Source organism: Saccopteryx bilineata, chromosome 8 (genome assembly GCF_036850765.1).
Source record: "Saccopteryx bilineata isolate mSacBil1 chromosome 8, mSacBil1_pri_phased_curated, whole genome shotgun sequence".
Classification (NCBI taxonomy): Eukaryota; Metazoa; Chordata; class Mammalia; order Chiroptera; family Emballonuridae; genus Saccopteryx; species Saccopteryx bilineata.
The window spans coordinates 70,720,743-70,733,248 of NC_089497.1; the positions used below are offsets into that span (position 1 = coordinate 70,720,743).

General features: G+C 43.2%; 1 protein-coding gene across 2 annotated transcripts in view; it reads left to right on the plus strand.

The window, feature by feature from the left end:
* The first annotated feature begins 265 nt into the window (after nucleotides 1–265).
* The window catches only part of KLHL6 (kelch like family member 6), an 82,818-nt gene continuing 70,577 nt past the window's right edge, over nucleotides 266–12,506 (plus strand). For both annotated transcript variants that reach the window (XR_010726844.1, XM_066241230.1), the window contains exon 1: nucleotides 266–723. Coding sequence is in view for 1 of the 2 variants with exons in the window: in XM_066241230.1 (XP_066097327.1) it covers nucleotides 437–723 (287 nt within the window). In the remaining variant the exon portion in view is untranslated. The remainder of the gene's footprint in view (nucleotides 724–12,506) is intronic.

Below are 12,506 nucleotides of genomic sequence, written 5' to 3' on the forward strand. Positions count from 1 at the left end.
CAGACTCCTGGGAAGCTGGAGGGGAGGATTGTAGAATGCTCCCTACCCATCCCATCACTGACAGCTTCAGTTATAGAAGCACCAGGAGTACAAATTTAATCACCAGAACAGGAGGCTTCCTGCTCACGGATGTGAGGGGGGAGGTGGACTAAAATAACTGGGCGGCACTCATAGCAGACTCTGAGAAGCCGCCCCTTCTCTCCCAGAGCCCCTTGCTACACACCCCTTCTAACTGATGTCCAACCTTGTGAATATTCACAGAAAGAAGAAGAATGGAAGTCACTGGCATTTGTAGTAACAGGATGAGAAAGTGCAAGACTTCCTGTTCTCTGTGAGTGACAGCTGGTGATAAGTGCAGGGCCCTGCGCAGGAAATCCGCTCCGCTTCTGCAATGTGACCTGTTTGAAACTTAGACTCTCCTTCAGTCTGCGTGTTGATGGCAGGACCAAGGGGTGCCTGGACTATGGACGATGTGGTAGAGAAGAGCTTGGAAGGACCTCTGGCAGCTCCCACAGATGAACCCTCCCAGAAAAGGGGAGACCTGATAGAAATCTTAAATGGGGACAAGGTCAAATTTGACGACACGGGACTGTCCTTAATTCTGCAGAATGGCCTGGAGACCCTCCGAGTGGAAAACGCTCTGACAGATGTCATCTTGTGTGTGGACATTCAGGAATTCTCCTGCCACCGCGTGGTTCTTGCTGCAGCCAGCAACTATTTCAGGTCAGCATGCCTAAGACAGCACTCATATTGGGTGCAAGTTGTCAGGAATCTCTGTGTTGATGGGACAGCCCAATCTAGCTAGTTGCCTGTTGCATTATGGTTTGTATATCTATGTAGGCTTGTGTGTCTATTCAAGATGCAAGAAAGGAAGCTGTTCAACCTTAAATTTTAGGATTTAAACCATATTAAAGAGAGATTGGTATTAGTTAAAAGCAATATTTATATATTATAGTAAATCTTCTGTGTGATATGTCCTTGTTCCAAAGGGTGGAAAATTACTATAGTCATGGGGGATTTTTCCCTTTGGTCTGATTAGTGTGTTGGAAACACGATGTTGTCTTTTATTCACCGAGAGAAAAGGATGTGGCTGCTCTTCTGGAGTTATCAAATGACTTGCTGAAAATGAGGAGTTTCTGTTGTGCTGAGGAGTGGGTGGGAAGGCAAAGCCGTTACAAAGGTGCTTTACAAGCTGAAGGCTCGTAGTTACAACTAGCTAGGGGGGCCTAGGCTCCATCACACTCTGCCCCTTCCTGACCCTGAGCTTTTATGCAAGTCATTCAGTGCTCTAAATTTCTGTTTTCTCATCTGTAAGATGGGAACAATAATGATTACCTCTCAGGATTGTGTGAGAATTAACTACGAGAGGGAAGAAGTCTTCCACGCTGCCTAACATATAGTAGATGCTCACTATATCTTTATTGAAATTCAGCACCTCATTCTGCTTGGTGTGGCTAAGAACCACTGAACAATGAGCAAACACCTGCAGCAGGAATGTGGGAGGCTCAGGAACTCAGTGAAAACAGCTGAATCCAGCATGCTCCAGGATGAACCGGTCCCCAAGGGAAATGTGGGTGAAGAGGGTATTTGGAGAATTTTTAAAAATACCCTTATAATTCTTCACAATGAGATTCTTATGAACTCTTGATTCTGGCTGAGGAAATTAAAAACTATATATTTACCTACGTAAATATTATGGAAGGTATTTTCTTTTATTCTTTCTTTTTGTTTTCTTTTTTAATTTGAGCTGTGCAGAGGGAATTTTGTTTTGGAATTCAGAGTCAGGTCAGAAGGTTGCTGTGGAACTGATTAGGTCCCATATGTAGACAGGACCAGGGAGGTCTGGATTTGTAGGAAGTGGTGCTTGCTAAGGGCCAGACATACATAGTTACCCGATTTTATTTTTACAACAGCATGACGAAGGTGGCTGATGTGCCCTTTTACAGATGAGGAAATGGAAACCCAATATTACATGTCTAGTCATTGCTGGAGCAGGGATTGGGCACATTCTAGAAATCCTCACTTTTACTGCAGAACCATCTGCTACTAAAGTTGGGGCTTCTTTCCACAGGAAGTTTATAAAAGGTGAAGCACAGCCATAAAGACGGGTTGACGTGACAAACACATCACTTACTGCACCAATATTCACCATATGCTTCCACACTGATTACAACCCAATTCAGAAGTGAAGGAAAGTCAACTTAGCTCAATGTCCTGAGTTCTCACTTTTAGACTCATTCTTTCTGTTTTGAATCACAGGAAAACTGCTCTCATAAAATGTACCGATTAGTAATTTTGTTAGTTGCTGGCTCCTCCTGGCTGTGTGCTCTCAAGGACATCATTGGCTTCTCTGGCCCTCGGGTTTCTCACTAAGCAGACACTGTGTGGGTCAGTCCTTCCGATCTGCGGATGTAGGATACATGCAGGACAGGTAGGGAGAAGTGCCTGCCTGTCCTCCCGCAGTGAGAAGCGGGAGGCACCCACACGCTGCACATGTTTCTGCTGGTGGCTGAAGAGCCTCTTCCAAAACTGTCTGGTCATGAAGGGAAATTCCTCCTATTCTTTTCTTCAGAGCAGTGACTTCTGATTCTTATATTGGTATTTCCAAGATGATTGTCCTCCTTCCTCTCGTCAACATTAATTACTCCTGGAGGCAGCATTCCTTTTCCCAGTACCACTGTTAATAACACCCGTGGTTGAGCACTTATTGTGAGTCAGACCCTGTGCTCCCGGAGTCACAGACACTATCCCCCAACAACCCTGGGAGGTAGGGAATTTTATCCCCCTTTACAGATGAGGAACCAAAGCTGAGGATCTCAGTTAACAAAGTGACCGAGAGGGACTTGTCCCTAAGACTGATGCTGACTCGGACATTGCCTCACCGCCATTCTTGCTTTGTTTCTAAGATTTTGAAAAGGGCGGAGAGTCAAGTTCCCTTTATGTTCAGACTTTGGAAGGGCAGAGAGTCGGCTCAGTCTGGAGGCTTCCGACACAGCCTTCTAACTTTTGGAGGGCCTGGAAGCTGCTTGTAAAATTATGTAGATTTTAAAAGATCTTTATTTATTGAAAACATAAACATTTTCCACTAAGTGATTAACTTTATTTAACCAGCCACCAATTGATAGACGTTTGGATTGTTTTAAATCTTTTACTTTTATAAACAGTGTTGTAATGAGTAACCTTATATATAGGTTATTTCATATGCATGCAAGAGTGTCTGGGTGCATTTCTAGAGGAAGGTTTAATGAGTCAAAGAGAAGTACATCTGCAATTTTAGTGGATATTGGCTGATTCTCCTGGATAGAGGGTCAATCATTTTGTACTTCCCCCACCTTTGCCAAAAGAGGATAGCCTCACATTTGGATTTTTCCCAATGTGATTGATGAGAAACAGTATCTCAATTTAGTTTTAATTTACATTTCTTTTATTTTAAATAAATTCTGCAGTTTTTTTCTGTGAACTGTCTCTTCATAGCCTTTCAAATTTTCATATACATTTTTAAAAATTAAAATTTATTTTTAGCAAAGAACTACACAAAAATTGTTATCAGAGTTAAATAGTATTTACAGGCTTATAATGAAAAACAAAAATTTATCTTCACCTCTTCTACCTGTCAGTCTTGCTCACCAGAGCCCACCATTTTCAATGTTTAGCTGTTTCTTCTGATATTATATTTATTTTTCTACAAAATATGCTTATATTGCTTTCTTGATTTCTTAGTGTTAGACATTTATGAATTCCTAGTATGTCTGATAAAGACTTAACACTTAGCCTGACCAGGCGGTGGTGCAGTGGATAGAGCGTCAGACTGGGATGCGGAAGGACCAAGGTTCGAGACCCCCAGGTTGCCAGCTTCAGCGCGGGCTCATCTGGCTTGAGCAAAAAACTCATTAGCATGAACCCAAGGTCACTGGCTCGAGTGGGGGGTCATTCAGTCTGCTGAAGGCCCATGGTCATGGCACATATGAGAAAGCAATCAATGAACAACAACAGTGTCACAATGAAAAACTAATGATTGATGCTTCTCATCTCTCTCCGTTCCTGTCTGTCTATCCCTACCTATCCCTCTCTCTGACTCTCTCTCTGTCCCTGTAAAAAAAAAAAAAGACTTAACACTTATACCTAACTCTCTTACCATATACTTACTTTCTCTATAATCTCTCAATATAATGTTATCACATTTATTTGATAAATTTGTATTAAGAGTTTACATTATGTCCATGAAGACATTGTTTTCTGTTGAGACAAATTGTGTGATATGATTACATTTCTCTTTTTTGTAAACCCTTTGCCTTTCCTGACATTAACAATTCAGTTTTTCCATTTGTTTTGGGGATATCTTTCACTCACAAACCTCTCTATAACAATCTTCCATGTGGTCCAATGCACTCGTTCCATTTCCCCTCAGATCTTCCTCCCTCCCATCATCCTGCATGTGTTCTCTGGACTTGCTGCCCAGCTATTGTCTAGCTGCATATGAAAACATGTGGCTGTAAACAGGGCCTATATTAGCAACTCAGACAATGTAGTTCCCTTTGAGGGTCTATTTAAAAGTTTTGAGTGGAATGAGGAAGTTGGGAAAATTTGAAAGTTGAGACTGAGAAAAGGGTGAGTGTGAATAAAGCTTCAAAAGTGGCTCATAACATACATTAAATGTCAAACAGCCGAATGTCAAGGAGTACAAATATTTTCATGGCAGAAAAATTGAGGGAAACTTAGATTTAACATTCATATTAATATTAAAAATTTTTTTCTAAGACTACTAGTGTCTTTTATAAGACTACAAATAAAGCTGTCATTTGTGCTATGCCTTGGACACGTCTTCACATTGGAGTCACTGGAAGGGGTCGTTCATCCTGCATTCTGTGCCCATCTCCCCAAGGATATCCACTTAAATCAGTGGTTCTCACTGAAGAATATGGCACACTCCATAATGATGTTGACCTGTGAGAACAACCATGTTGTAATTTCCAGGGTTGGCAGAGGGATGGGAGTCATGGTGATAAAGGGAGGGGTCATCAGGCTTCTCTCAGTCTTACTGGCCCTTCCTGTGGGAATATAAAAGCTTCCAGGCTTAGTCTGAGTCAATAGTGAGCTCCTTTGTTGGACTAATGCTGAAATCCCTGCCTGGGCATGGCCCCTGCCTTCTACCTCAGTACCTTAGTCTCTGGGTCTGGTTCCCTGAGGCTACAATGAGGGGATTTTGATGACTCAGTACCAAAATCAACCATGAGGTCAGAAATTAAAAGAGTATTGTGTGCACAATCTATTTATAACTACTGGATGGCAGAAAGGGAGTGAGAGGTTATTCTTAAACTGTATGTACATGTTGTAATCCTTTTTTTTTCTCCATAATGTATAAGGTGCCTAAAAAGGAGCCAGCAAGGGTAGGTGGTAGACTGAGTGTGAAGGAAAACAAGAATGAATTAAGGCCACCTGGGTCTAGATAATTGTAGAGGTGTTGAGGATTGCTGCCGCCACTGTTAGTGTATCTGGCAAACTTTAGTGAACTATTTATTGGTGATACTTCTAACATTGGGCTCTGCATTTTATTTTATTTATTTATTTTCTTCTTTTCCAAGTGAGAGGAGAGGAGACAGACAGATTCCCACATACACCCTGACCTGGGTCCACCTGGCAACCCCTGTCTGGGGCCAATGCTCTGCCCATCTGGGGCCATGCTTACAACTGAGCTATTTTTAATGCCTGAGGCAGAGGCTCCACGGAGCCATCCTCAGTGCCCAGGGCCCATGCGCTAGAACCAATCAAGCCGTGGCTGTGGAAGGTGAAGAGAGAGAGAGAGGAAGAAGAAGGGAGAGGGATAAAGAAGCAGATCATCACTTCTCCTGTGTGCCTTGACTGGGATTTGAACCCAGGACATCCACATGTCAGGCCCACACTCTACCACTGAGCCAACTGGCCAGGGCTGTGCTCTGTATTTTATACTTTTAATATTTTCCTTTTGGCAGAACCAATACAGTGGTTAATATTTAAGTACTATAGATCTATAATCCCTTATCTGCCTTCCAATCCTAAAACATTTCTGCTTGGTGGAAGTTGCTGCCCCAGGGTAGAAGTGCAATCAGGTCCTTTGAATTTTTAATAAAATGTTTTTTTTGTTATCTCCATTCCTTGTGTCTAGGGCATGTGAATCATCTTTCAATTAAGACCAGAAAATCTATTCTCCTGTTTTGTATAATGTTGCAGTTTTCTCTCAATTAAAATACAACAGAGTAATACTTTCATCATTAACATATCAAGTTCTGAACTTTATCCCTGCCTCAAGTACATGGATAGGTAACTGTCCCTGCAGAAAATGCCTTTTCAGAACTAGATTCTAATATATGAAATATTAAACAGTCCATGGGAAGAGCTGGCCCTATGCAGAACATCTGTGTTTTTGGTAAAACTGCCTTGGAGCCCACCAACTATCGCATTGCTCAATCTTCTGTTAGTCAGCATTCTTTTGGTTGTAGGGGTAGGAACTCAAGTCAAATCACTTAGGCGAAAGAGGAAGGTATTTGGCCGCATAACCAAGTCAAAGGAAGGGTCAGGATGCAGCAGAGCCCAGGGGGAAGAGGAACCAGGGCCTTGAATACAGTCAGGAGGCTTTCTCTCTACCTTCACGCCACTGATCTCACAGGTGGGATTTCTCAGATGGATCTGCCACATGTTTGGGAGTTTGCCTGTTGGCAGCTCTGAGACTTTGGTTCCAGAGAGAAACTGAAGGGCTAGCTTCAGTTTGGAAAAGCCCAGGAAAGACTCTGATTGGCTCAGTTCCATTCAATTACCTAATCCTAGACCAATCACTGTGTCAGAAAGGTGGAGCACGATGATCAGCCCAGTTTACAGTTTAGGAGTCCACCCTCAGCCAAAGACTGAGGGTGTGTATGTGTATGCCACTTGAACCAGAGAATTTCCCAGAAGGAGAAGGCACTGGACAAAAGAAAAATAAATATTCATTAAAGAGGGATAGTAAATCCTGGTTTATTTTCTTTTATTAGCCAACTTGTTGTGCTTCTGTTTTTCTTTGGCTGTCAGGAAGATCATTGCATGGGCTTTTCTTAGCCTGGGTTTCAGTGTTATATTCTTCTCCTACTTTAATTACTTCTTATCTTCTTATTTTTTGTTATTATTATTTTGTATTTTATCATTATTATTTTGTATTTTTCCTGCTTTAGTAAAAGCCATCTTAAATTCTTTTGGAGATGCCATTTCTGTATACAGATAAGTCTACCTTGTTATGAAAGAATATGATTTAGGCAACCTATATGCTGTACGGCAGCTAAGGGTAGGCATTCTTTTATTCCATTAAACTTTTGTGGAAAGCTTTAAAGCCATAATAATTATAGGAGTGCTGATACTGCTATAACCTTAAAACACCATCAAACCAGAAGTTGCATCATAATTCTTTCTGATGGGCTATAAAAAATAACCACCAGCAGTTTTACAAATAATGATTCAGACCCAAGGACAAGGAAGAGCTGACTTCTCTTGGCATTCAAGAGATCATGATGTGTATGTAAAGTGAGCCTGGGCTTGCAAGGGGCTGGATATGAAGAGCATTTTGGTATTGAGGGTATAAGGGAGGGGCAGATGTCCAGTGAATAATTCCTGGAAGATGGAGTTAATGGATACGACACACACACACACACACACACACACACACACACAACAAAGAGAATGCAGATTAGGAAAGTTAGCTAAATTCTAGGTGACTGTCAGTATCCTTGAAGCTCAGGATACCAGGTTGGGTTGGCAGGAGATATCTGTCTCATTTGCAAATGAGCTGGAGATGGAGGGGGAGAATTCGTAATCATTATGAAAACCTACACTCCTCCCACACTTCTTCAGTGAACCACCAGTGATTTGTTGAAACACTGCCTTTATTTGAGAAACACTGGATCATATAATTGAGAGGCACATAAAAGGTGCAAATAGGTGGGTGGGGGGAGCAACACAAAGCAGTGTCGCTTTTGGTACTGTAGTGTTGAGTGGGCTTAGGGAAATTCCATTTCTCTATCCATTCATGTATTCATTCAATTAACACAAATTTATCAAGTTCTTACTCTTGCTAAGCACTAGGTCTACAAAGATGAATGAGTTATGGTTTCTGCTTGACCTTGAAATCACAGTCACTTGGTGGAGAACAGGTAAGTCAGTGTTTCAGTGTAAGGGGATAAGTGCTATGACAGAACTCTGCTATTTGAATCAGACCGGAGAGAAAGCAGTCAGAGAAAGCTTCCTAAAAGGTAATAGCTGAGCAGAGTTGGAAAGGATGAGTAAGCATTGGCCAGAAGAGACTAACTGAGGGGAAGAAGGTGGACAGCATTCCAGGCAAAAGGAAACACATCTGGGAAGGTATCATGCAACATAAGCATGGGAACCATAGGTAGAAGAGCAGAGTTGGAGTAAAGGATTTGTGTGGACCCATAAAACCAAGGGATGGGTAGGGTCAGAAAGATTTTGTTGGCCCAAGATGAAGAGTTTGAAATGTATCTTATAGGCGGTGGGAAACCACAGAAAAGTTTTTAATCAGGGAAGTAATCTGTGATATCTTTTCAAATTGTTAAAAGTTTTGTCTGGGAGGACCAATTAGAAATAGAGGCACCTTTCTCTGGGGACTGTTGCAGTCCACACTATGGTTCAAGGCATGGTGAGCCTAGCAGGGTCTGAATATCAGCCCCAACTCTGCTGGGGCCTGAGCAGCCCTGAGTAAGCCAATCTGTGGTGGCTGCTTCCTCACCCCCTGCTTTAAAACTTCTCTGCATCCCTGGCTAGAGGATTGCCTATCTTCTTCCCCTTTCCCTCTAGATGAAAAACAGCCCTGGCAGCCCAGAGTTCTCTGTGGCAGCTGGCAGAGGGATGAGCCTGGAACACATGCACCACAGTAAGGGTAACTTCTATGACTGGGAAGGTGTCAACATTTGAATACTTGAGGTGAATAGTGCCAGTTCACATGTTTCAAAGTGGTTAGATTCAGGGAATGCTCATAAAAATCTCTAAGCTGAGGCTGATCCTTGACTTTTGGATAATGACAAAGAAATCATAAGGAAGACACCATGGGGTCTTGGGGTGAAAAAGGATTAATAAAGAAGGTGACAAGGAGCCTCCAGGAGACAACAGCCTGGCCAGGATGTGGCAGTGGGCAGTAAGCACGATGCTGACCTTGCTCCCTGCCCAGTGGGAAGTGAGAATCAGACCAGACATCACTGAAGAGAGTTGTGAAGGAAGTGGCATTTGTTGGGGGGAAGCCAGGTTTCATCTCTGGCAAGGAAGTAGAAGATGCACAAAAGCAAATTAAGGTGAAGAGCAACCCCATCTTTTGTAATGTAAAATCTCAGGCTGTACGACCTAGGAGAAACATCCTGGGCCTAGGGTTCCGATGCAGAGAAGCATTAGATAGTACAGTTCTCTACACATACACTTCACTGCAGGTCACTCAGTATGGAGCTCATCATTATTTATTCTCATGGTAGCTAGAGGAGAAATGTGTGATTGGAGAGTGTGGGGCAAAATCAGCAAATCCGCTTGTGTAGTTTTCTGCTTATGTAGTGTCCTGTCCACCCATCTTTCCATTCATCCCATCCATTCCTTCCATCCATCCATCCATCCATCCATCCATCCATCCATCCATCCATCCAACGTTAAGTGTCTACAGTGGGCCAATAAATAAAAATTAACAGAGAAATAAAATACAAACCTTGCCTTTCAGATGCTTAAGAATCTATTAGAGGAGAAGACATACTATAATAAAAATAGGCCCAAGAGAGTGTACCCAGAAAGACCTGTCTGGACCCTGGCCAGTTGACTAAGTGGTAGAGTGTTGATCCAGCAAGTGGAAGTCCTGGGTCCAATTCCCGGTCAAGGCACACAGGAGAAGCGACCGTCTGTTTCTCCCTCCTCCCAGTTTTCACTTACTCTCTCTTCCCTTCCCACAGCCATGGCTCAATTGGTTCAAGTGCATCAGCCCTGGGCACTGAGGATGGCTCTGTGGAGCCTCCACCTCAGGAGCTAAAAACAGCTTGATTTTGAGTATCGGCCCCAGATGGGCAGAGCATCGGCCCTAGACAGGGTCACCAGGTGGATTTCAGTTGAGGTGCATGTGAGAGTCTGTCTATTTCCCCTCCTCTCACTTAAATTAAAAAAAAGAAAGGAAGAAAGAATAAAGAAAGACCTGTCTGGAGCTCAGCAATGTTCATGTAAAGTTGTAAACAGAGGTACACGCTGGAAATTGCTAGTTGTTGAAGGTAGCTACTCAAGGGATGGGAAGGAGACAGACTAGACTGTGAAGGGCCTTGTATGCCACTGTTGAGAGTACTTTTAACATTTCTTTTCTTGGAGCTTTTTAGAGGATCATCTCTGGCATTTGGGCCCATTTGTTATTCAGAGTTTCTCTCGTCAGGTGTGTCTGTCAGGATTCTGCATTGCAAATCACAGATCCTCAGATCAAACTAGTTCAAGCATTTAAAAAAAAATTATCTGCTCACATAGTAATTAAAAAGTCCAGGACTGTTAGTGTCAGGCTCAATTGTATTCTTGTACTTAAGTAATGTCATCAGGACTCAGTTTCTCTCTTTATCTCTCAGCTCTACTAACCTCTGTATTGATTTCTCTTCCGAACATGGGGGGAGGGTCCTCACACATGGAGGCAGGAAGATCGCGAGCAGCTCCAGATTTTTATTTATCCCAGTTTAGCAATCCCAGGGGGAAGAGAGCTTATGTTTCCCAATAATTACACAGAAAGTTCTAAAATTGCTTCTCTTGGACCAGCATCTTTCTGTGCCCTTCCATGAACCAGTCGCTTTGGCTTGGGAGCTATAACACGTGACTTGGATTGTGCTCATCTCTGGTCTAAGAAGTGGAGCTAGATCCATCCAAACTTCCCAGTCTGATATTGGAGGAGGGTTAGCTCCCCAAGGAGAATCTGAGTGCTCCTACTAAAACAATTAGGACATATGTTGGGCAGGAAAAACGAGAAGTGCCCATTATATCTTCATGACTGAATCATTGCTGAATCCTAGCCACAGGCTTTGCTGTGATTGATGCTCTAGCCTGACTGATCTTGCAGGATAGAACAAGCCCTTCTTTCTCTCATAAACTTGGATGGGCTGAGTTATATGGCATGCTGAGGCCTTAGCCATGAGCCTGTGGGGCTGGGAGGGACTCTGGTTCTATAGGAGCATGGCTGTAGTGCTGGTCCCCAAAGGGTGCATGTGCCGTATCCTTGAGGAATGGCGAAGTTGGGCAAGGAGCTTGGCAGAAGGCAATTCTTTTGAGGTCTGATGATGTTTAGAGTCAGGTAGGCACAGCCCTAGAGTTCTAGCCCCTTTCTCGGTTTAGAGCAGAGACTCATCCACCAGATGGGAGTAAAAGGAGCCGACTCCAGGCCCTGGAGCAGGATAGCCGAGTTCTGTTCTCCTTACCTGTGGAGTGGAAAAAGAGATGGTTATGAACCCCTAGATTTTACTCTGCAAAGACCCTCGGGCGTGTGAGATGCACACACGCACAGCAGGTAAGAACAGAGAATTGCGTGCTGTCACTAGTAAGGCTTTGGCACAACATCTTATTTCAGATCTCCTAACTCGAATGAACTGTGTTATTTGAATATAAGCTGCAGGGGTCCTGTGCACCCAGCTAAGCCAGAGAAAGACTTAAGCAGCCAGGACAAGGTCTGCTTTCATCTAAGGCCCTCCTCCACCCCTTCCAGTTTGGGATGCGGCCCTAGGTCTCATGACGTCCTAAGAGGAGTGAGTATCAGAAGCTAAAAGGAACAATCCATAAGGAGGCGAGGCTTCCACAGGCACCTGTGTCCACGATCGTTTGTTTCCTTGACCTGGGCCTTTGTCTAATCCCCTCGTTCTCAGGATGACCCCAGGGGCCCCTGTGTTGGGAACTGATGTGACTTCTCTCTAGCTCAATTGTTCTTAAACTTTGGTTTGCAAACAAAGTTTGAGTGGGGGCTTAGTGAGCTTTATAAAGGTCACTGTCTCAGCTTTCAGTTTAGAAGTGCTGGGGGTCATCAACAGTGATGTCATTCTAGGCTGGGTCACCTTGCATCTGCTGACTTATTTCTTTGCAGTAAAATACCCTTTGATTGGCCACATTAGGTTTATATCCAATAATCCTTTTTTTAATTGATTTTAATTTATTGTGTTTACATAGATTCTAGTGTCGGCCCGAATGCATCCCCCCCATATTTCCCTCAATATCTCCCTTGCTCCCCTCCCCATAGCGCCCTCTCCAATAACCCTTTGTTAACAATAGTGTTCATTGAGCAGCACATTAATTAATTTAAAATTTTTTAACCAATTGTATACATGAAGACACATATTCTTAAGTAGAATGTAGTTCAGTTTGCAACCAATGTTAAAAGCCACTCCAACCCAGAATATCTCACTGAAGCAGAGGAGTTAGGATTGTGGTGGGTGAGAGGTACAGGAGGCAGAGAGTGCAGAGCCAGGTGTGGAGGCCCGGAGGGCTGAATTAGTGACGTTTAGGAACTG